The sequence below is a fragment of the Rattus norvegicus genome, chromosome 4 (assembly GCF_021556685.1).
Source record: "Rattus norvegicus strain SHRSP/BbbUtx chromosome 4, alternate assembly SHRSP_T2T, whole genome shotgun sequence".
In the NCBI taxonomy this organism is placed as follows: Eukaryota; Metazoa; Chordata; class Mammalia; order Rodentia; family Muridae; genus Rattus; species Rattus norvegicus.
The window spans coordinates 171,954,142-171,978,570 of NC_141537.1; the positions used below are offsets into that span (position 1 = coordinate 171,954,142).

The 24,429-nt window shown below is 46.0% G+C and overlaps 2 protein-coding genes across 8 annotated transcripts in view; one reads left to right on the forward strand and one right to left on the reverse strand.

Moving 5' to 3' along the window:
* Nucleotides 1-8,198, forward strand: part of Pde6h (phosphodiesterase 6H) — a 15,210-nt gene extending 7,012 nt beyond the window's left edge. For 5 of the 7 annotated variants that reach the window (XM_087655541.1, XM_087655544.1, XM_087655546.1 and 2 more), the window contains 3 exons: nucleotides 3,387-3,587; nucleotides 5,988-6,028; nucleotides 7,921-8,110. In XM_087655541.1, coding sequence (XP_087511667.1) covers nucleotides 3,454-3,587; nucleotides 5,988-6,028; nucleotides 7,921-7,997 — 252 coding nt within the window. In that variant the 5' untranslated portion in view covers nucleotides 3,387-3,453 and the 3' untranslated portion in view covers nucleotides 7,998-8,110. Of the gene's footprint in view, nucleotides 36-3,386; nucleotides 3,588-5,987; nucleotides 6,029-7,920 lie in introns of those variants that run through there. The other 2 variants (XM_087655545.1, NM_053688.2) reach the window with 2 other exon arrangements.
* LOC147995121 (uncharacterized) lies at nucleotides 7,352-22,582 on the reverse strand. Its single transcript, XM_087659832.1, has 4 exons — nucleotides 22,506-22,582; nucleotides 20,410-20,484; nucleotides 9,484-9,567; nucleotides 7,352-9,357 (listed from the first exon to the last, which is right to left on the reverse strand). Exons 1-4 carry the CDS (start codon nucleotides 22,573-22,575, stop codon nucleotides 9,272-9,274), a joined length of 315 nt encoding a protein of 104 aa, XP_087515958.1. The 5' UTR covers nucleotides 22,576-22,582; the 3' UTR covers nucleotides 7,352-9,271.
* Nucleotides 22,583-24,429: the final 1,847 nt, after the last annotated feature.

The window sequence follows — 24,429 nt, forward strand, 5'->3', positions numbered from 1 at the left end:
AAATGATGTACACGTATTCCAGAAATCACAGCCAGGTGAGCTTAGCCTTTGGTGATGTCTGCAACCCACGGGACTCTCTTCCAAGGAAAGAAAGGATCGCATTTGTCCTGGCTTTCCCAAAGGCTTTGAAGAGACTTGGAGGTTAAATTGGTTACAAAATCTCCATAAGTATCAATCGGGTTTCTCAGCTACTCTCAGTCACAGCCTCCAGTGAAGCTCAGAGAGCAGAAGTCTTTCACAGAGCAAACACCATGTCAGCCTGGTGTGTCCTGTGGAAGTCTGTGAGGAGCCCTCGGTTTTGCATTTTATTACTCTAGAATTTACCTGTGCATGTATGTGTGTATGCACTCTTGTGTATGCGTGTGCACAGATGTGTGTGTGTGTGTGTTCGTTTGTACATGCAAGTGTGTGCATGTGTCGATGGAAGCTGGAGGCCGTAGGCATTGGATATCCCTGCAGCTGGTGGTACAGGCGGCTCTGAGCCACCTGGTGTGGGTTCTGGTCCTCTGGAAGGTATGTGCTGGATTGTCTTTTAGTGGCTTTAGTCCACGGTCTTAAGTATTGAACCATCTTTCCCAGTGCAGAATGAGGACTCCTCAGCACTTGGGTGGGAGAGAGGAGAACCCTGAGGAAACACACATTGGGAACATGTCTGTTCGCACGGTTTCCTTGTCCTCGAGGGTCTCGTGTAGACTTCCTGATTTTGAACGATTTGTATCAGATACAATACTTGTATTCAGTCCTTTAATTTCCTTTGATTTGTTTGGGGCCTAGAATGGAGTGTGAAATTTGTCAGGGACACACAGTTTTGTGGAGCAGGAATTTAAAACTACACGTAGAGTTGAGCCCAAAGAATTCCCTCTCTCTCCTGCTACCAGTGAAAGTTAACTTAATCCTTTATATTTTGAACTGTTTCTGATATATTAGTTTCTAGATAAAATATAAAATGCCCAGGTAATTTTTGGCTTTTTGAAAAATAAAATTTTAAATATATTTTCACCAAAAATTCTTTTTTACTTATTTGTTTATTTATTTATTTATATTTATTTATTTTTCTGGTAATCTTTATTCTCATAGGTTCTCCAGACTTATTTTACTTATTTGTTTATTTATATTTATTTATTTTTCTGGTAATCTTTGTTCTCGTAGGTTTTCCAGACTTGGAGAGGGAGGGTTCATGATTTATTAATATTTTGAAAGAACTGGAGAGTTCAAGAATTTGGTCTGAGAGCGATTCTCTAGTTTTCCCCTGTGACTTTGGCACTGGTCACACGTGCTGAGAACAATTCTGCCCTTGGCTGCTCACCACTGCCTCTGTCTCCTGTTTTCCCAACCACACATTGGAGAGTCACAGATCTTGCCTGTTGACAGGGGTGAAGAAGGCTCACCTCACAGGAATCAGATTTGGTAATTAGAGGAGCTACAATGACCTCACTAAAGCCACTGAGGGCATTGTAAGGTGTAGCCAGCTACTGTTTCCTCTGTGGTCTGATGGAAGAGTCATGAGGTGAGATGCCATTACTCACAGTCAAGGACGGTCCCTGAATCCCCACACTACTCACCCACTCAATAAACAGTCCCTACAGCAAGCTTAATTAAATGCCAACTGCTATTGCAAGTAGCAAGGCTATAGAACCATCTCCGAGATGAAAAGGGGACACATGAAGGACATCCCAGTAGGATAAAGGCAGCCAGGAATGAGAGCAAGAGCCCCCAAGCTCCTCCCAGACACTGTTCTCAGACTGGCCGGTGTGTGAGAGCTGGAAGGCAAGGATGGTAGCCATGAGAGAGAAAAGAAACAAAGAGAGTCCAAAGAAAAGACCACGAGGTAGAAACCACGTACATGATGTCAGAGGGCATCAGAGTGAGGTGGGGATGTGCAGAGTAAATGCCACGAGTTAAACCTGGACAGGGCCAAAGGTCTCTGTGGAAGGTTAATCTCATGCAGCGGGGCTCCAGGGCACTACGTCATGGGACAAGTTGCTTTGGAGGAAGGGGTTAAGGCTATTTTTGTGTTCTCTGGAGGTTTTTGGACACTTCCTTCTCAAGGTAAACTTTCTTGAATGTCGAGAAAGAAAAGGAAAAACAACAACAACAACAACAAAAAGATTAAGTTAAAACTTAGCAGTTAAAATTTTATTTTATATTTTACTTTATGTGCACGGCTGTTGTGCCTGCACGTGTGTCTGTGCGTCACGCCTGATGCCATTGGCAGACGGAAGAGGAGATTAGAATCCCTGAAGCTGGAGTTACAGATGGTGGTGAGCCTCCGTGAGGGAGCTGGGAGCGGAACCCTGGTTCTCTGCAAGAGCAGCAAGTGCTCTTAACCTCTGGGCTCTCTCTCTAGCCTTGACGTTTTGCTTTTTTGTTTCCCTATGGTTTATGTTCATAGAGTGAAGTATAGAGCTGTGGGTGCTTTCCCCTGTGGTTCATGTTTATAGAGCAAGGTTTAAGTCTGCAGACAACTCGAGCATGCAGCGCTGAACAGGTTTGCACAAGAGCAGGGAATGTTAAAGACATCTGAGAGATACGTGGCTGATGGACTCTGTCTCTGGGCATGGAATGAGAGAAAAAAAGCACTGGTTAGCCCATCCCCATCACCCAATCCTCTATTTCTGCATGTCTGTTTCAGGCCACATTGAATGCATTCATTATGGCCCACAGTCTAGAAATCCTTCCGGCCATGTCCCCACGCTCAGAACTAACTGAAACGTCTCCGAGCGAATTGAGGATTAAGCAGGGAGTCTAAGGGAGAAGAGCACATTGTGGAAATGTGGGCTAGTCTGCAGCTGGAGGAATGTAAAGTTTCAAATATCTACAAATATTATAATCATAACATTCAGATAACCTCTCTCCTTTTCCTGGGATTGCTTGAGAAGAAGGAAGTATGATATTATAGCCAAATACTATTGCATTATTTGGGTGGGGGGAGATATACTTCGATTTTTTTGAGACAAGTTCTCGTGTATTTGAAGCTGACCTTAAACTTGCTACATAGTCAGGGATGACCTTGAATTTCAGGTCCTCTTTATCTCTCAGCTCGGTGTGTGAAGGAAAAGTGTGCACAATCAGGTCTGATTTTCCAATGCTGGGAATTGAACTCAAGTCTTTGTGTGTGCTGGGCAAGCCCGCTACCAACTGAGCTATGGCCCAACCCTTATATATCTATCTTTTTAAATTTTAAAACCTTTTAGTTGACAAAATCTCTTAGTTGACTGTTTGCATTGCACTCTATTGTATACTTTCATTGATTTATAGCATATTTTCTAAAAACAACTTCTCTGGCTTGCTTGTGTCAACACAAAGTGCCAAACTTCTGTGTAGGAGCGCTCCAAATATCCGAAAACTACCAGTCCTTTTTTTTTTTTTTTTTTTTTTGCCTCGAGGGTCTTCATTTCCTTCCAACTCCGGCGATCCTGAAAGCAAAGCGCGAACCATCCACGGACCGACGAGATGAGCGACAGCCCTTGCCTGAGTCCTCCAGCACCAAGCCAGGGTCCTACTACCCCACGCAAAGGGCCCCCCAAGTTCAAGCAGAGGCAGACGCGACAGTTCAAGAGCAAGCCTCCCAAGAAAGGGGTGAAAGGGTAAGTGTGAGGCGTAAAGGCAGGGCTGTCGTCTTCTGATCGCGATCACACAAACCCAGAGCCGTCAGCCACGCCCTCTGTCTTCCTCTCCAGCTCGTCCTTGCTGGATCCAGTCTGGATTCCCTGGAATCTCTTCCATTGTAAGCCCCAGGGAGAATGGCCAGTTTTAAAAGGAAATTAGAACTGTTCACAATGACCTTTAACTTGACCTTCCAGATTTTTCCTGTTCGGTCTTTTGAAAAATAATTTTTAAAAACTTATTTTATTTTAATTATGTGTGTATGGTATGTCTGTGTGGGGGTATATGCATTTGAGTGCAGGTACTAGAAGCAGCCAGCAGAGGGCACTTTGGATCCTCTGGAACTGGAATTACAGGCTACGGTGAGCCATCCAATTATAGAGATGGCAACAGAACTCAGGCCCTCTGCAAGAGCAGCAAGTGCTCTTCCCCACTCAGCCAGCACAGGGGCCATTCTCTGTTCTTTTCTGCAGACATAACCCGTGCTTTAACCTGGAATTCTGAATCCTCGGTCAATTCCAGAAAATACTGGGTTTTGTTTTGGTTTTTATAGTTAATTTTTTTTTATCTTCAGATCTTATTTCTTCAGTTCTCTATTTTACTCTGTCGTTCTTTGGAGAAAATTCTATTTTCAACACATCCCCCACATGCTGGCTTCTCTTTTACTGCCGCTTAAATTGCATCATCACTTTCGTGTTTCTATCATGATGTATTCAGCCATCGGAACTCGGGCTGGTCTCTATTACATTGACTTGTCTATATCTTTTCACTGGGGCTAAGATCACTCAGAGGAAATCTGGTTTTTCCGTAGTTCTCTGTGCCTAATGTGATGCCGGGAAATGTAGTAGATTAATTAACTCATGTCAATGTCTTAATGCTTAGTCATATCTTTGTATATAAAATAAATGAAGATTGAGGGCTTGTAGGACGGCTCTGTGGGTAAAGACACTGAATAGGCAATCTAGGTGTTCAAAGTTTAAACGCTAGAGCCCACCCACAGAAAGGTGGAAACAGAGACCTGACACCACAAAGTTGTTGTTTGACCTCCACATACACAAGCACACACACACACACACACACACAAAGACATATACACACACAGACACATACACATGCAGACACATGCACACAGAGATAAGCTAACACACAAACAAACACACACATAAGCAGACACACAGACAAACATGCAGACACATGCACACTGAGACAAGCAAACACACAGACAGACACATGCACACAGGCGCACACACACACATGCAGATGCACACACACATGCAGACACGAGCACACAGAGACAAGCAAACACACAAACACACACATGCAGACACACACAGACACACTGACACACACACAAACATGTAGACACACACAGAGAGACACAAGCAAACACACAGACACAGACATATAAACACACACAGACACAAGCAAGCACACAGACAAACACACACATGCAGACACACACAGACAAACATGCAGACACACACAGAGACAGAAGCAAACACACAGACTCATACATATAAACACACACACACAAGCAAACACACAGATGCAGACACACAGATGCATGTACGCAGACACAGACACAAGGAGACACACAGATACAGACACATGCACACAGATACACAGACACACATGCAGACGCACACACAGAGACACAAACAGACACAGACACATAGACACACCTGCAGACACACACACAGAGACACAAGCAGGCATACAGACACAGACATATAAACACACACAGACACACACATGCAGACACGAGCACACAGAGACAAGCAAACACACAGACAAACACATACACAAGCAGACACACAGACAAACATGCAGACACACACAGAGAGACACAAGCAAACACACGACACAGGCATATAAATGCACACAGATACAAGCAAACACACAGATGCAGACACACAGACAGACTCATGCACACAGACACACAGACACAAGCAGACACACACATACAGACACACCACAGTACAAATTTTTATCTGAAACTTGGGGTTAGTTGGTAGGGGCTTGCCTTCCCAGCCTGAAGACAGCACTCTCTTCAGCTCCCAGCACTGCATAAGCTGGCTTTGAGAGCAAAGTCTGTAATCCCAGAATAACGGAAATCAGAACAATAGGTAATTCAGGGCCAAGGGCATCCTCTTGTCTCATGCTGTCTCTAGAGGAAAAGAACACCCGCTTCCTATTGAGGACACACTGAGCCCCCCCACGGAGTGACATCTTGGATCTAGTTCAACATGGACAAAAATCTCAAATAAAACACTTAGGGCTTCTTCCCCTTTGAGTGAAGACTCCTTCCTGGGAGTTTTCAGGCCTCTCGCCTCTGGTCTCAGCTAACATTTATCTGTTCTACTCATCTATTTTTCGCACAGGTTTGGAGATGACATCCCAGGCATGGAGGGGCTAGGAACAGGTGAGCTACTTCACCTTTAACTGAGCAAGTCGTCTTCGAAGTTTACACCTTCAGGTGACAGTTTAAAGTTACAGCACCCACAGACAGAAAGACAGAAAGACAGAAAGCGATTTGACATTTTAAGTCTGTGTGTACCTAGGTGCAAAAATGGTAAAAGAAGTGAGAGTAAGCCTGAGGGAATGTTTCCTGCTGGTTTATTAAACAACCTTGGTGCAAGCTGTAGGCTGGTGGAGTACAGGCTGCTTGGAGTCGATCCATCCCAACTTCAGTTTTCAGAAGAAGAATCTGAGGCAGACTGAGTGACAGCGTGAAGCCACAGCTTGAGGAACTGGGAGAAAGGCAGGGTCTAGAGAGAGCCCTTCCACTCTGCCCAGGAACCCACTACTTACCAACTTCCTCTTCCTCATGTCCTGTGGCACCAGGAACAGGGGTGCACATATCATTAGGAACAGGGGTGCACACGGCACCAGGGACAGGGGTGCACACGGCACCAGGGACAGGGGTGCACACGGCACCAGGGACAGGGGTGCACACGGCACCAGGGACAGGGGTGCACACGGCACCAGGGACAGGGGTGCACACGGCACCAGGGACAGGGGTGCACACGGCACCAGGGACAGGGGTGCACACAGCATCAGGAACAGGGGTGCACACATTGATTGCATCTGATACAATCTTTTTACTTGGCTGGACTAGTTTCCTTGAGTAGATAATGACAACAGCTTAACATTATTAACAGCCTTTTTTTTTTTTTAAGAAGTCTTAGATTTCTAGGAGAATTTAACAGAAGGATCACAGAATTCCCATCACCATAGTTCCTGCTTTTGCACAGGTTCCCCGTAACTGACACAATGTGTGAGTCTGGCACATCTGTCAAGTGTGATGAACCACTATCTGTCAATCATTCTTGCCAAACATTGAATTCTCCTGGAGTTGTGTGCACCCCTGCACTTGGTGTTATGTGCACCCCTGTTCCTGATGCTGCTTGCACCCCTGTTCCTAGAGTTGTGTGCACCCCTCTTCCTGATGTCCATAGCACACACAGTCCGAGGCTCGTAGGGTTCTAAGAGTTTTAACACTTGTGTACGGTTGTGCAACTGTCATTATTAAGCCAGATAGATTAGTTTCATCATCCCAGACATCCCCCCACCTCTACCTGGTAACGCCTTCCTTCCCCAGCTGCACACCCCGAACACCACAGGACTTTTTTCTGGGTCTTACATTAGAATTTTCTGAAATGTTATTGAGTTAGAAGAACACGGTACGATGCTTTCCTATCCTGGTTTTCTCCATTTAGCAGTATTTATTGCAGGGCCTTTTTATGGTTCAATCGCACATTTCTTTTATTTGTTCTCCTTTTATGTGTGCCCCGTATTAGCCTACATTTATGTGTGCGTGTACCTGATGCCACTGAAAGAGCAGCCAGTGTTCTTAACCACTGAAATATCTCTCCAGCCACAATAGCTCATTTAGTTCTATTTTATGGATACTCCATTGAAGGGCATCTTGATTTCTTTCACGTATTAGCATTAATGAATAAAATTTCTGTGTGTTCATGTGCCTGCATGCATGCATGTGTGTGTCTGCACGCGTGTGCATGTGTGTGTGCATGTGTGTGTGCATGTGTGTGTGCATGTGTGTGTGCATGTGCATGCGTGTGTGCATGTGCGCGCGCATGTGCATGTGTGTGCGTGTGCGCATGCGCATGTGTGTGCGTGTGCACATGCGCAGTGTCTGACAGTTATGTGCTTGCTTGTGTCCTCCCTGGCTGAGGGTCATTCCCCATACCTTCCCAGGAATGGAGCGTGGAGAAGTGTAACTATTTAGAGGTTGCGGGAGAGGCTCCTCCTCCTGGTGAGTGATTGGCTGAGGTTTCCTTCTGCCTCTTGCAGATATCACGGTGATCTGCCCCTGGGAAGCATTCAGCCACCTGGAACTGCACGAGCTGGCTCAGTTCGGGATCATCTGAGGACTCGAGGCTTGGCTGCTCTCGGGAGCATCTGCTGCTCTTGAGTGCCTTGATTTTGCCCAGTTGGTCTCTCGGAGTCTTGAAATCCAGTATTCAGGAGGAATTTCCTTGCATTCCCATGAGTTTCCGTCGTGTTCTTTCCTTCGACGGTGAATAAAGCGGCACTTTTGTTGGGGGGGGGGGTCCCTCAGCTTCACACCTTTTCTTATCTGCTGTTTTAAAGTCGTCCACATTTCTTCATGTTCTGTTTAAACGGGCACTCATTACGTTAGTAGCAGAATCAGCATTAATATATTAGAAAGGCTTTGGTACGAGGATTGCTATAGATCAGCGAGGTCTACCTAGAGAGTTCCAGACTAGCTGGATGTGAGACCATCCCTTAACTAAAAACAAAACATAATGGCAATGTAATATGTCCGTCTGGGGCAATCCGAACAAACATCTCTGAAACAACTAGGGAATTAATGGCATACAGGAAACAATTCCACTCAGGTTGAATTCATTTAATGGGGACTTTCATTGTTACCACTTCTGGGACTCTGAGTAAGGGACTATTCCCAGGGGCAGGGGCAATTTTCAGGCAGCTGTACCACTGAAGGGGCGCCACCTTCTCCCCTGGTGAAGCTGCTCACAGGGGTTGGGGAAGCCTCATGGGCCTCTTTCTGACTCCTCCCCTATCTCCACGAAGGGATGCTTTAACCCAGTCTTTTAATGACAGCTGACATCACAGCCATTCTGATTTTAAGATGGCGGCAAGTCACGTCATGCTCGGAGAAGGGATTATGCCACACTCCTCCCTTCTTATCTACAGAGGAGTCTCGGCTTTTGTAGTGGAGTTGTATTAAACACTGTGTGCACATGTCTAAAGGAGTCGTGGCCACACGGGAAGTAGGTGACAAGGCTTACAAAAAGCCAGCCTAGCGTTAGGAGTCAAGCAATAATTCTGCTTTGCAAATGGGAAAAAAAATCCTTTACTTGGACCAGGTTACTTCAGAGGTTGCCTGTTGCTCTAACTCTATCTGAAAGACCGAAGAATGGAAGTCATAACCCTGACAATGAGAGCTTCCTTTCTAGAGCTCTGGTTCCACAAAGTTCCCATTCACTCACTCACTCACTCACCCACTCATTCATTCATTCATTCATTCATTCATTCATTCATTCATTCAAATTATTCCACCCAATGGCTCAAGCCGAGACTCTCAGCTATCAGGTTTACTTCACCCCAGAAGTTGTGTCGAAAGCCGTGTGCACATAGCTGTCTTTCCACAATGCTTTCAAGGCAGTTGAGCAATGGGAAAGCCGCCTCTGGCTTTAGGCCTTGCTGCTGAAGATGTGAATTTCTTCATTTCAGTTTTGTAATCTGTGGTAAAAGGATGGAGTGAATTAACTGAAGAGAGAAGAAGGGAGGATAACGGGCAGGGAAGGCTCAGCTCTCCATCCTGGAGCCACCGGTGCCTTGCTTTGCACTTACGGGCATGAAACTCACCCTTTAGAACCTCCAGTTGGCCTGAATTCCAGACTCTGTGGTTCATGGTGGTGGTAAAATGAATGGTGTTGTGGCCCTCAGCACCTAAGTATGAAAAGGGAGAGACTCAGGACAGGGACTCAGCACTCGTGAGCCTGTCCTCGCTGCGGGTTCCATGACAACTAGTTTGTAATGGCTGGATTATCTTCTAGCCATAAAGCTAGAAGTAGACAAGAAAGGACAAAAGACGATCCGGAAAGTGGAAGTGTTTAATGAGGGCGGCAGCAGAGGAGTGTGAGCTTGAGCGGCAGCAGGAAATCCCCCTCCCCTCCCTGTCTTCCCTCCAGATGACTTGAGTCAGTTGTGGCACCTGACAGCCAGCCCTTAGTCCTGATGTTCAGTCAGTCTTTGGGACGGGGAGATCCAGCTTTCCAGCTGGACAAAGCCCCGGTTCACACTCTGTTTACTTTATAGATGGGATCCCCCTCACCCCCACCCCTGAAGCTGAAACATTGTCAACAAAACAGACTGAAGCAAAGGGTTTGTATTACCTACTTCTCTTACAGCCATGACAGAATATCTGGGGAACAACTTGGAGGGATTATGTACCTCGGCCAAGGTTTTCAGAGGATTCAGCCCAGTGTGTGAGACAGCTCACATCATCATAGCAGTTGGGAAACAGGGAGGGAGGTGGGATATAGGGATATATAGACCCCAGGGACACCCCTAGCAACTTATTTCCTCCAACTGGATCCCACCCCCACTTTCACCACCTCTCAATATATATTCTCAGATTATAATTTGATCATGGGACTAATCTGTTCAATACCTCAGCTCTTCATGGTCTGATTGTTTCAGGAAATGCTATCACAGAAACTCCCAGACACATGCCTTTCTAATAGACTAGCTATCCCTCAATCTAGTCAAGTTGACAACCAGGACCAACCATTAGACAAACATAACCAATGGCCAGGGAGGAGAAGGATCAGGATACGATGCTGCAGGAGGGGCAGTGGAAGGATCAGTGACACAGCCTGGAACAGAAACTGTCACCCACCATCCAGTGTTTGCGAACTTGTAGCAAGGAAGCAGAACAGCATAGTTCACACAGAAAGGCATCCCAGGGTGGCAAGCGGGAGCTGATGGAACCTGCATCTCATCTTAGTCAGGATTTCTATTGCTGTGACAAAACACCATGGCCAGAAAGCAAATTGGGGAGGAAAGTTCATCAGCTTACATTCCCACATTGTAGTCATTCACTGAAGGGAGTCAGGACAAGAACTCCCAGGGCAGGAACCTGGAGGCAGGAGCTGATGCAGAGGCCATGGAGGGTTCTGCTTACAGGTTTGTCTCCCGTGGCTTTCTCAGCCTGCTTTCTTTTCCTTTCTTCGTTCTTCTCTCTTCTTCCCTCACTCCCTTCCCTCTCTCTCTTTTCTTCCTTCCTTTCTTTCTCTTCTTCCTCCTCCTCCCCCTCCTTCCTCCTCCTTCCCCACTCCTCTTTCCCCTTTCCCTCTCCCCCTTTCCCTCTCCTCCTTTTCTCCTCCTCCTCCTCCTCCTCCTCCTCCTCTTCTTCTTCCTCCTCTTTCTTCTCCTTCTTCAACAGGGTCTCTCTGTATAACCTTGGCTGTACCAGACCTAGCTCTGTAAACTAAACTGTCCTCAAATTCACAGAGATCCACCTGCCTCCACTGTGCTGGGATTAAATGCATGCTTTCTTATAGAACCCAGGACCACCAGCCCAAGGGTGGCATCCTCCTGTGCTGGGGCCCTCCCCATCAATCTCTAATTTCAAATTGCTCTACAGGCTTGCCTGCAGCCTGATCTTACGGAGAGGCATTTTCTTAATGGAGGCTCCCTCCTCTCAGATGACTCTAGCTTGTCAGGTTGATATAAAACTGTCCAGCACAGCATCCAAACTCAAGCTCCTTTGTTGCTATTCTTAGTGCTAATAAGACACAAGCAATGCTCTACTGTAGCGACAGCACCTGGGACAGCAATAAGATAGCCTCAACATTAGGGGGACAGAGGTGCCAAATTCAGAGGGTAATGCAGAAGTTTGAAGAAAGGGACTGGATTGGGGGATGGAGAGATGGCTCAGCAGTTAAATGCTTACTGCTTTTGCAGAGGAACTGAGTTTGGTTCAAAGTTCCTTCGTCGGGAGGCTCACAACTGCCTATGACTCCAGCCTCAGAGTAGCTGATGCTCTCTCGGTCTCTGAGAACTATCCCCACCCCACCCTTCCTTCCCCCCAAAACTAAGAAAATCTATTTTTGTTTATTTGATTATTTTAGGGAACTGAAAGTACAGGTCAGTATGCTAACTTGGGTACAGCAACAGTGTGGAAGCTAGAATCCCAGGAACCCTGACTAGCTGAATGACCAGAGAGGGCTCATAGCTACAGGATGCCAGAGGGCTCAACCCACTCCAGTGAGCCTCTGAAAGGTCAGGAAAGGACAGGACGAAGCTAGTGAGCACGCTTCCCGGCCTGTTCCTGGGACTGGATGGAGGTTGAGGTTGGTGTTATCCATAATCTATACACTGTGGCCTTTCCTAAACCCAGTAGTACCCCAGACAGGCAGAAAACAGCACGGGGAAGGGGAGAGTCTGGGCTTTGACCCCTGATGCAAGCACAGGAAGAAGCTTAAGCTGAAAGAAGGAAGGAGAAAGTAAAAAGCATGAAGTGAGGTTGGCCTACAGGACCAACACCTAATCTAAGAGAAACAGGAAGTAACACAGGCAAAACCCAAAATGTGTGTGTGTGTGTGTGTGTGTGTGTGTGTGTGAGAGAGAGAGAGAGAGAGAGAGAGAGAGAGAGAGAGAGAGAGAGAGAGAGAGAGAAGAAACACAACAGGGATGTGTTGTATAAAAGCCCGTGGAGCAAGCGGACTGTCATATTGACTGTGACATAAACACTTTGTATTGACTGTAGTAAAACACTTTTCGCCACTACAAGTTCTTCATCTTTCTTAGCTTCATGAGGCAGAGGAGAGATAAAATGTTACTGATCTGGGGTGTATGTTGGCATTGGGGGGACTTTGAAGCCCTGGCCTGGAACTCACTACCTGTCCCAGGTTGACCTCGAACTTGTGGCGGTGCTCCTGCCTCACCCTCCCGGATGCTGGTGCTGGGATCATCAGAATTTAAAAGCATAAACTATAACTGATTCTAGACATGGGCTACTCTCTCTGCACTTGGCAGGAACAGGTAAGAGACTCGAGCATGTCCTGGTTCTGCCCATGGGTATCTGTGTAACTGCTTAATTCATTTTCCTTTTTGAAAATGAAATATTTGAAAATAAAGCTAGGATCTTGGGCTTGCCAAAGTTTCTCTGACCACAAATTCCTTTTTAAAAAAGAAATAAATCTGAATATCCTTTAAATATGAACAAAATGTTCCCCTTTTGTGGCCAGAAGTCCTCAGGCACAGAGCCTGGAGCTCCTTTTAGGAGTGTTTAATAATTTTCTTTTCACAGAGCCCCACAGCCCAGAGTGAAGTAAAATTGTGTACAGTACTGCCACCTGGTGTCGGCAATGAGCACTTTCATGTTTGACTGTCAGTTTCCAAGAAACCTGTAAAAATCACCTATAAGTATCAGAGACAGCCTCAGATGGGAGATACAGCCCACTCTGGCGATTCTCTGAGGGATCTGGAAAGCGTGCGATGAAGCTAAATGTTGGCTGCACACATATAAGCACACATACATACAATGTCCCCAGACAGATATCCTCCGACATATTTATCGTTATCCATTATGCTGTCTCATTACTTAGAGAAGAACTGCTATTGTTTTAAGGCTCCATCCAATTATTTCTGTAGTCTGCAGAGTCTGCTTGTAAGTAGTGGACAAAATAGAATGAATGACTCAAAGAGCTTTAATTTAAAAAAAAATCATATACCTCATTACTCTCTGCTTAAGCCTAAACCATCTCTGGCCTGAGTGGTGTCAAGGGGGGAGCGTGGACACAGGGCAGAGATCAGGAGAGGGAGAGAGCAGCAAACAGGGTGCTGTGGAGGCCCTAGCTCGGCAAGTCCTCGGTAGCGCCTGATATACTCAACCGGTGTTTGTTGTGTGAATAACGAAATGATGCAAATACAAGATAAAATTCAGTTATCAGACGGGCAAACCAACAGAGCTGATAAACCCTGCCGAGAGCAGGAAGGACAAAGAAACCATGGCTGTCTCAACTGACAGAGAAGAGCACTTGAAAGAAAAACGTTGCCATCTCATTGTGACAAGATTCTTGGCAAGCAGAGAAGAATGTACCTCAGTGTAACAAAACCTTCTATGTCACGTCTGCAGTGGCTACCATACGCTCTAGGATAGAGGCAAGGACTCTACTCCTACTACTCACATCCCAACGGCACTAAAATCTATCCAGATTGGGCTAGGGATAGAACTCAATGGTGGAGTGGTTGGTTAGCACGTCAGAAAGCCGAGGGGCCTATCCCCACAGCTCCACAAAACAAGACATGGCGGCCCATGGGTGTCATCCCAGGACTTGGGAAGTCGAGGCAGAAAGATAAATAGTAAGTGAGCCACTATGTCATGAGTTTGAAGCCAGCCTCAGGCACACGAGACTCTCATGTCTCAAAAACTATTGAAGAAAGAAAAGAGAGAGAGAACATGAAATCCATTCCATTCCGAAATACTAGGTAAGAGAAGAAAATTAAAGACATCCAAACTGGAAAGAGAGTGTACAGCTGTTTATTGATAGCATAGTGCTTAGACCCCTAAGACGTCACTCAAACTCCAAAGAATAAATGCTTGCGTAAGTTTCATCATATGTAACCAGCGTCAAAATCAGTTTGTTCTTACAAACTATTACATTTTTGTTGCTGTGACAAAATAACACACAAACGAAACTTAAGGAAGAAATGGTTTGCTTTAGCCTTGGGCTCCAGACAGTTGACATTCAGGGCTGCCGGGAAGACATGGCAAGAGCACGGTAGCAAGAGAAGGAAAGCGACTGGTCCCATTTTCACTGACTGTATCATGTTTATTATAGCAATTTTTATCCCGGCCACTATGGGTCTTTTACGTTCAATGTAGTAATAGTCTAGCACTTATGCTAGTCTAGCACTTATGATAGTCTGGGCCGCTTATGGTGAAGAGTGTGTCATTGCTGGGAGATGCTGTGTGGCGGGAAAGGTGTGTGAGCGGCATACAGAGGATTTAGCTGAATCTGCCCGCTGCGTCTGCTTGCAGCATCTCCTGAGTAAACGACAGCGGTGATTGTAAGTTATCATCCTGCCCTCGGCCCTATCTCCTAATCCCATCCTTGGGATGGCAGCCATCTTCTGACTCCCCAGTATCGATCAAGAACGTAGAGTGGGAGAACAGTGACGTTGTACATTCTCAGCTGCTTCCTTGTCTGTCTGGCATGGAGCCTAGCAGTAGTCAGTGCTGGCATTGGAGCCTACAGCCTCCGAATCCAGTGATGATGTCACTTACAGGTGACAAGAAGCCATGCATCTGTTGCCATGCAACTGCCATAGAGTCCCAAAGTTCACCTGTGCAAGGTACTATGTATGATTACATCACAGTCCAAATAAAAGGTAGAACCCGGACCTTTGCTCTCTTTTCTTCTTTTTTTCTTTTCTTCTTTTTTTCTTTTCTTCTTCTTCTTCTTCTTCTTCTTCTTCTTCTTCTTCTTCTTCTTCTTCTTCTTCTTCTTCTTCTTCTTCTTCCTCTTCTTCTCTTCTACTTCTTTTTCCTTCTCCTCCTCCTCCTCTTCCTTCTCCTCCTTCTCTGTCCCTCCTTCTCCCCCCCCCCCCCCAGTAAACCTCTCCCAGGGAACTGTGCTGGCCTGGTGTGATCTGTCCCCATATGAGCCACCATTCTAACTAATTTGTAGATAGTTGTTGGATGAATGGATAAAGGATGAACTAAGAGACTTGGTCCTGGGATTGGGAAGTGGCTCAGTTGGTAAAGTGCTTGCTGTTCACCCTCGGGAACCTGAATTTGGCTCCCATTGTACATGGTGGAGCTGGCTTGTAACTCCAGCTCTAAGGAGGCAGGTATTTTGAGCTCACTGACCAGCCTGTGTCAGAGACCAGCTTTGACAGGAAAACTGAGGTGGGGCATAGAGTCAGTGATTGATCACCTACAAGGCTTTTCTCTGAGGGAACAGAGTTTGATTCTCTGGAGCTGGCAAAAATACTTCCTACAACCAGCAAGAGACTCTCTGGGACCTGGAAAATACTCTCTGGGGCAGGGGAAAAGAGTGTGCAACACACATGCACGCACACACACACGCATGCAGGCACATGTGTGAGCAAGCACCCCCCCCCTTCAGTACTGGCAGGCTTCTCTTAGCCAAAGGGAACCCTCTTGCATGCGTCTTTCTCTTCTTAGATACTCGATAGAATTTCTGCCATGTTAGGCTGATCCCACAGTGTAAGTGTGAATTCTAAGTTCAGCCAAAACTGTCCTAGTTAGAGGAATGCATCCTGAAAGCCATGATGCTTCCTAAGGCTCACACGTGCTGCTTGCATATATTTTGCTGGGTGAGCAGAATTCTTCTGCTCCATATTTTCAGAAATTCCTATATTTGAAGTGAACCTTTTTCTGTTTCAATTCAGCCTAAGATTCTAGCTGATCTTAGCTTTCATTTTTAGTTCTGTTCTATCATATACTGCCTTGGTGGGGAGTTGTAAAGAATTGTAATGGTAATTATGGGTTAATTCATGAGGTCTTAGATTCTGTTTTTTTTTTTCTTTTCAGTATTATCGATAGATTTTTAAAAGAGATTTTTCTCTCTCTCCTTCGGTGTGTGTTTGTGTCTGTGTGTGCTTGTGTGTCTCTGTATGTGTGTGTGTGTGTGTGTCTGTGCCTCTGTGTGTGTCTCCCCTCTCTCTTTGTGTATGTGTGTGTTCTCTGTGTGTATGTATGCATGTGTGTGTGTCTCTCCCTCTCTCTCTATGCATGTATGTGTTCTGTGTGTGTGTGTGCATGTGCATGCGTGTGCGTGCACATGTGTATGCAGATGCTCATGGAGGTCAGAAGAGGGCACTGGATCCTGTGCAGCTGGAGTTACAGACTTACTGGAGCCTGAACTCCTGTCCTCATTATGAGAAGCGAGTGCCCTTAACTGTTGAGCCCTCCTCACTCCCTAAGCAGGGGGGTCCTGAGCTGTGTAGGAGAGGAGAACCTGAGTTGAGCACAAGACAGAGAGAGAGGATGTTTCACCCCTCTCTCTTGACTGTTGACGTGATATGGTTAACTGAATCAACTTTGAAGTTCCTCCCGAGACTTTCTCACAATGGTGGACTATAGCCGGGCACAGTGAACTGTGACAAGCCCTCCTTCTTATGCTTCTCCCTCAGGGTATTTTATCATAGCAACAGAAATTAAATTAGAACGTATAACCTCTTTACACGCACACACACATACACACACACACACCTCTCCCATGTATGGGCAAACATATGTCAGTTGTAGTGTGTGTATATCTTCTCTAACAATGCACAAGAGAATTTATCTCACAATATTTGACAACTCTTATGTGCATGTGAATTACATGAATCCTATTCAATCACAACATCATCCTGAGTGTTATTGATACCGGTTTCCACCACAGGAGAATCAGACCATAAGAGAATGGAGTTTGATGACAAGCGCCACAAACCAGAGAGTGCCTAGGGCAACCAGAAGCAGAAGAGGTTGGTTTTGGGGTCGCCCAGCCTGGCCAGTTCTTGGATTTCATCGTCAAACCTTGCAGACCAGAAGAGAATGTGTCTCCTCTGTTCGCATGCCCTTTGGTTCATGATTTATTATCGCAGACATGGGAAGCTAACACCCTGTGCTAGACCTTGATGGGCAAACAAAAGGTAGCGTTTCCTCTCCTTCCAGAGTGCCAGGTGCCGCACGTTCTTGCTCAGGTCCGGCGTGTAAAGAAGGAAATTGGGTGTGGCTCCGGCTCTCACGGCATTGGCACTCTAGCGGAGAGAAACACTAAGCACGAATGCACATGGAACTAAAATGCCACCTGTGGAGGGTTCATGATTATTTGTGGCATAAAAGACCACACATGGGTATAATGGAAGAATAACCAGGTAAAACCATCAGGTCAGGCATCCTGCAAAGAAGGTGTTATATGGGGCTGGAGAGATGGCTCAGCGGTTAAGAGCACTGACTGCTTTTTCCAGAGGTCTTGAGTTCAATTCCCAGGATTGACATAGTGGCTCTTAACCATGTATAAGGAGATCTGATTCACTTTCCCTGGTCTGTAGACATACATGCAGGCAGAATGCTGTATACATAATATATATATATATATATATATATATATATATATATATATATTTTAAAGAAGGCGTTATGGGTGGGAATACACCAGGCGAAGAGAGAGTTGGGAAAGTTAATGCAAGTTTGAGGAGCCGAAGGGAGGACACTGAAGAAGCCCAAGAGGGGAACAGGACTCACTGCACAGCTGGTTAGCATTTATTCATCCAGCGAAAATGGAAATCAGTCAAAAAGTCTGTGCTATGTTACTTTTCTCGTTGCTTTGCCCAATGCCTGCATGAAACAACTTAAAACAAAAAAGCACTGACTGCGACTCAATAGTCTGAGGGGACGGTGATCCAGTTCACCCTGGAGGGAGAATCACAACGGTGGGCAGCCCAAGGTGGTAGGGTGGGCCCCTGGGTCCCCTCACTGCTTGTCTTGGTCAAACAGGAAGCAGAGAGCAGACAGGGACAAGGGACAGACCAGATAAACTTCAGTGCCCGACCCCAGTGGCTCACTTCCTCCTATGAAGGCCCTTCCTAAAGGTTCCATAACCTTCGGAAACACCAACTGAAGCCCAAATCAAGTGTTGGAACACAGGCGTCAAACCACCAGCACCAGGCTAGTCCGAAGCGGTGGCCGTGGTTGCTGAGGGTGATGTCTGCGCCCTCCCTGGCTTCACCCTACTCGGATCTTCCTTCATCTTCACACCCGAGCAAAGGCAGAATTCAAAGTCGCTGTTGTTTAAATCGTCATGAAACGTCTGGAGACCAACAGTTGAGGAGCAGCACGAGACCGACCCAAGTGGCTGCAGCTTCAGGGGCGCACATTAGAGCAAAGAGCGCTGCGTCTTAGGAAGCCTGTGACTCGCCGAGGAGTAGAGAGAGAAGGGACACGACACTCACGCCTTTGTGAGTGCTACACCGCTGTGGAGGCTGTAACATCTATAGTCCACTGATAATTAGGACACTACTACAGGGAATCTAGGTGGACCGGACAGAGCAGGACAGACGTCTCCTGGAGGGGAAGGACCCCACCCACTGCCTGCAGCACTGACCTTGTTGAATATTTCAGCTGCCTTTCCTTTGACAGCCTGCCTTGCAGAGCTGAGACCTGCTTAGCCAGACTCCAGTCATGACAGCCATTCTAGCCTCTCGGCAGTGTGCGCTGGTTCTCTGGGGCTAGTTTCTCCGTTTGCTTCTATGCTGTTTCTTATGCTTCTCTGGAGGAATAGTCACACACACACACACACACACACACACACACACACACACACACACACACACACACACCAGACAAACAAACAAACAAAACCCTGGAGAACCCAATCTCCAAGAATTAGCTGGAGGGCTGAGCATGCAGAGCCCAAGAGGCTGAGGCAGGAAGACTGGGACTTTAAGGCTAGTCTGAGCAACACAGGAAAACAGAGGGAGAGAGGGAAGGACAAGGGAACAACTATTGGAGGGACTTAATATAGGAGGCAGATGGAGTGTCCACAGTGGACAGCAGTTCAAGCTCCAGACACCGTGCTCTGTGTTTACTCAACACGGATTGGCACCCACGGTGCTCCAGTCAGAGAGTGGGCAAGGCACAGGCTGTAGGACCTGGAAGCTGCAGGTTGGAGGGAAGCCTGAGGAAAGCCGGTCTCTGAGTGTTACTTAAGGCCTTATTAAACTATTCTTTCAACCATTTCTCTGTACTACTTTAACCAATAATACTAGAATCTTAAAAGTCCTTACTAAGTTTGACTTAGACTGCCATCTTGTGGATATTTGGGTTCATAACAAACACCAAAAATGTTGCAGATAAAACTAAGTCCCCCCTCCTCCCCCTCCCCCTTTTCCCCATCACCCTTCTATCCCCCTTCCTTGCCCTCCCCCTTCCTTCCCTTCCCCCTTCCTTCCCCTCCTCCTCCTCCCAGCCTCCTCCTTTCCAACAGATTCTCACTGTGTAGACCAGGGTGACTGAGGTTGGATGCTGACTGTGTAAGGAGATAGTGTGTTGAGACTCATCCCTCACCCTCCACCCTGAACCCCTTCTTGTCTTTGATGTCAATGCTGGTCTCACAGGTCTCTGCTCTGCGCCTTATCCCTTTGCTGACTTGGAAAGAAAGCATAGCTCACAGATCCTAATCATCTGTCCAGTTGGCCAGATGCAAGCATTGTGGTGACCCCTTGTTTTACATGCTCGGCCTAGAGTGCTTCTATTAGTGCAGTCAGGGTGGGTGACAGATGACCCCACCACCTCTTCCATTACCAGCATTTCCTAGAAATGTGTGTTCTGAGGGTGGGAATGGAACTCAGTCCGTTCCATTAGGAAAAACAGGATAGAAATGAACTTAAAAATAGAACTTCCTTAATGGTCCAGCAATCTCACTACTGGGCCAGAACTATAATTAATTATCCTGTCAAAGAGCTGTCTTCCCTCTCTTTCCTACTGCGTCGGCCTATGTTTCTCTTGGTTCTTTACTCTGCTATTTCTGCCAGTGAGACTAGAATGTCTACTGGTAAAATAGACAAGTGAGGAACCTCAACAGAGGAACACAAGTCAAGGAAACACAGTGAACAGACAACAGAGCGTCGTCAGACCTTGAGGAAGAGGGCAGATCCTCCTTTGTAACAGTACAGGCCAGCATGTGCACGTTCAGTGAAATAAGCCACGAACAGAAAGACAAATCGAGTGGTCTCCACTGAGGAATGTTAAAAACAAGTCAGACTCACAGAAGCAGAGGGTAAAATGTTGGCTCCAGAAGTCAGCTCCAGGGATTGGGAATGTGGCTGCGGACAGACAGACAGCTGCAAAGAGAGAGAACAAATAAGTTCAAAGCCTAGTTGTAAATCGTGGTGACAAATGTTATGCAAATACTGAAAGATTACTGGCTTTCAATATTTTTACTGCCAAAACCATAAGGACATGGGATAAGACATTTGTTAGGCATTTCATTGAGCCTCATTAATCCTCATGAGTCGTGTGTGTGTGTGTGTGTGTGTGTGTGTGTGTGTGTGTGTGTGTGTGTAAACATGTCATAAATGCATACAGTGCCACCTGTCGATTCTGCAAACATGCAGGCAGTTAGGTGTGGTGGTTCATACCTAAGTCCCAGCATGCAGGATGTAGAGGCAGAAGGATTCAGAACTCAAGGCCAGCCTGGTTACATGAGACCTTGTCTTAAAAAAATGGGAAAGGAAGACTGGAAGGAGGGGGGGCAGGAGGAGGATGGGTAGGTGGATGAATGGATAGATAGATAGATAGATAGATAGATAGATAGATAGATAGATAGATAATAGGTAGGTGGATGAATTGATAGATGATAGATAGATGGATAGATAGATAATAGATAGATGGATAGATGGATAGATAGATAGATAGATAGATAGATAGATGATAGGTAGGTGGATGGATGGATAGATAGATAGATAGATAGATAGATAGATAGATAATAAAAGGGTGAATGCCTAACAACTCTGAATGTCTAAGTGCTCAGTCTCTTGTGCTTTATGGATTAGGAAATATTTTAAAGATCTCTTCCAGGTTAGGCTGTAGAATACAGAACTTAAGAAGCCTAAATGTTTCCAGAAGCTAATGGAAGATGGAACTTGGCGAGTTTGAGTAGAACCAGATATTGTATTGTGGGGAGAGCACAGGCTTCTTGTTAGGGACTGTCTGAAAGCTGTGACCATTGTTAGCTTGGACCCAAAATTACTACACACTTAGAAGAAAATCGAAAGATCGGGTTTATATCAATTCCAAGCAGGAACGTGCAGACGAGGTCTTTCAATGCCTCTGAAAAGAACCTAAGTTTAGAAGTCACAGCACTAAACTAAAAAGTTCTCTAAACATTAAATTCAACGATGTACAGAAGGCGGATCTTACCTCTATTTAGGACTCATGCTGAAGCCTCAATATTCCAACATTAGGTTACCCTGTTGGGTGCGTACTCTTGTCTCACTGGCAGAAAGAGCACAGGGTAAGGAACCGAGAGAAACATCGACCCAATAAACAAGGGAGGGAAGACCACTCTTTGACAGGAGAATTGGTTACCCTCCATATTTTAGAAGTCGTGGTTCTTAGAAGGAAGGCGAGTTGGAGTCAAAGGATCATTCTTTAGTATAAAGGAGGGCCTCATCAGAGCTGCAGCGGCTCTCGGGTGACGCTATTCCAGCCCGAGACTAAGTGTACACAAAGCTACAAAAGACAAGGTTTGCCTGTCAAGTTTCAGAAGGAAAGGCTGGCCTCTGAAATGTCTCCCCTGGTTTTTACTGTCACTTAAAGATCCACTGTTATACTCATCACTAAATTTCTTTGAGAAAGGTCATTTCGGACACCCACAAGGTATACCTGGGCCCAACGGACATGCTGGATGAGTCCCTGTTTCTGTGGTCGCCAACACTCCTTAGCGTCAGAGATCTTGCTGGTGTGGGCTTTGGTTCTTCCCAGATTTGGTAACTGTAAGGTCTCTTGGTCTCATTTTTTTTATGGGACATGAAGTTAATGAGGCTACTCAACACAAATTGACGGAAGTTGAAGTAATGGCCAGTGCATAAGAAAGTTAATATAGAACGTTAATCCTCATGAGTTGAGATGATCACTGTTAATTAGCAACTCGTGTAGGCTTGTCATATGAGGAAAGAGAAGTGGATCGGACATGCCTTGGTTCCCACAGACCTTTACTAAGTTTACACCACTATCTTCACGCACTGTACGTTAGTTTGTTGTGTGTGTTCCTTAAGGGTAGTGTATTAGTTGCTTTGCTGTGACTGTGCTAAAACACCATTCCAAAAAACAACTTAGAGGGGAAAGAATTTCTTAGGCTTACGGTTCAGGGAGACCAATCCCATCCCAGCAGTACACAGCAGAGTTCGAGGCAGAAAGCAGCGGCTGAACATTTCATCCATACATACGAAGTGCTGAGAGTAAGCAGGAGGTGAGGTCAGGCTGTAAAGCCCTCCCATTATGACCTCTGTCCTCCAGCAAAGCTCAGCTGCCTGTCTCACAACCTCCCGGAGTAGTACCATGAGCTGGGGATCAAATGCTCAAAAGCTCAAATGCATGAACCTCCGAGGGACATTTCTCAAACTGCCCACCACAGAGCAGAACCCGCCACTGTTCCGTGTCACAAGCATCTTAGCACCTAAAAAAGACAGGCGGAAATAGGACGTACTCAACCAACACTTCTTGGGTGGACAATAAATGGATGAGACAATTGTTTTTATGTATGGCCAACAACAAGAGTCACTCTGTTGTCAGCAGAGTTCCTCTCTCCAGCCAAGGTGACATGCTTCTTTGTTAATAGACCAACATTTTTAGCAGAGTTTCTCGCTGGGGCTTTAGAAAAAAAAATCTATTTTACTTTACATGGAAGGGCGTCTCAGAAGATACGGCGCTGATCTATTAAGCCAGGAAATTCTACTCCAAGTCAGTGTGTGCTTGGCTCTGTAAGGCTGGAGAAAAATATGGCCGCTAAAAGTATCTACTGGGTTCCCTTAGGCTTCTCTGGGTGGACCCTGAAGGCTGGAGTCCTTGCTCTCTTAGCATGCCAGCGACAGGTTCCCGTTCCATTATGGGAGGCTGGTGGTTCCCCTTCCTGTTCTTTCTGCCCTGACCACTCCAACCTTACCCATGGCGGTTACATAGCGAGCTTTCCTGCGAGCACAGATACCGGTGTGGATCCAGTATAGAAATATGTTCAGAATATCAATACTATATTGCTAGGTATCCATTTTTTAAATTTTTTATTGATTCTTTGTGAGCATCACATCATGCACCCTGATCCCACTCAGCAGGTGGGCTTCTGGGTGATTGCACATCCATTTTAACACATTGCAACCGGATTAACGTTCTTTTAAAAGAAATATTTGTTTTTATTTTATGTGTGTGTGGGTTTTGCCTACCTCTGTGTCTATGCATGACATTCATGCAGTGTCCAAGGAGGTCAGACTAGGGCATCAGATACCACAGAAGCACAATTACAGATGATTGTGAGCTAACCTGTGGGTAGTGGGAATTGACCCCAGATCCTCTGGAAGAGCAGCCAGCGCTCTTAAACACCAATCCATTTCTCTGGCCATATATATGTATATGTATGTGCATGTACATGTATGTATACTTAACCTTTTTCTTTTAGAAAATGTACCCCCTTCCAAGAAAATGATCCACCCTTCAGTGGGTCATAAATGACTCGTGAATCCGAGTGCATCTTTCTGTAATACAGAGGAAATATTTTCTAAAGGTTTAGAATTATATCCCCATGCAGGAATAATATTTAGTTGCCAGGCCACAGCCTGCTTCTCCACTGCGGAGCCGGGAGTGCTGCCTTAACGTACCACCAGGAGAAGGCAGGACAAGAGTTTGCAACGGTGGTCCACAATCCAATCCCTGTTTTCCTTCACTGGACCAGAAGCAGAAACAGCGGGATCTGGGGCCAAGGTTGTGGTTCCCAGTTTCCTGTGTACCTGGATACCGCTGGCATACTGCTGGGAATCCGGAATGGGGGTTCCTGGTCCACACTACCCCTTCAAGGTGTCCGTGTGCTGGGCAGGACATGGAAGGCAGAAGTCGAGATGTGGGCGAAACATGGTTTGATTCTAAATAAGGGCCTGGAGTACGGAGGGATTGAAAGAGTAGGCCTTTTCCAGGAGATTTAGGCATGGCTCTTTACGACGAAGGCATCCCCCTTGGTGAACCTTGGTGAAGAGGCTATTCTTGCTTGTTCAGACTGGTTTATTTGACGGATGTTATTC

What these genes read in the sequence shown, in the direction of transcription:
- LOC147995121 (XM_087659832.1), bottom strand. Translation starts at nt 22,575, where the DNA reads ATGTTCAGCCGCTGCTTTCTGCCTCGAACTCTGCTGTGTACTGCTGGG. An exon ending in GGGATTGGTCTCCCTGAACC is followed by an intron (nt 20,485 to 22,505) that starts GTAAGCCTAAGA and finishes CTCTCTTTGCAG; the next exon opens with CTGTCTGTCTGTCCGCAGCC. An exon ending in ACATTTTACCCTCTGCTTCT is followed by an intron (nt 9,568 to 20,409) that starts GTGAGTCTGACT and finishes TTTCATACTTAG; the next exon opens with GTGCTGAGGGCCACAACACC.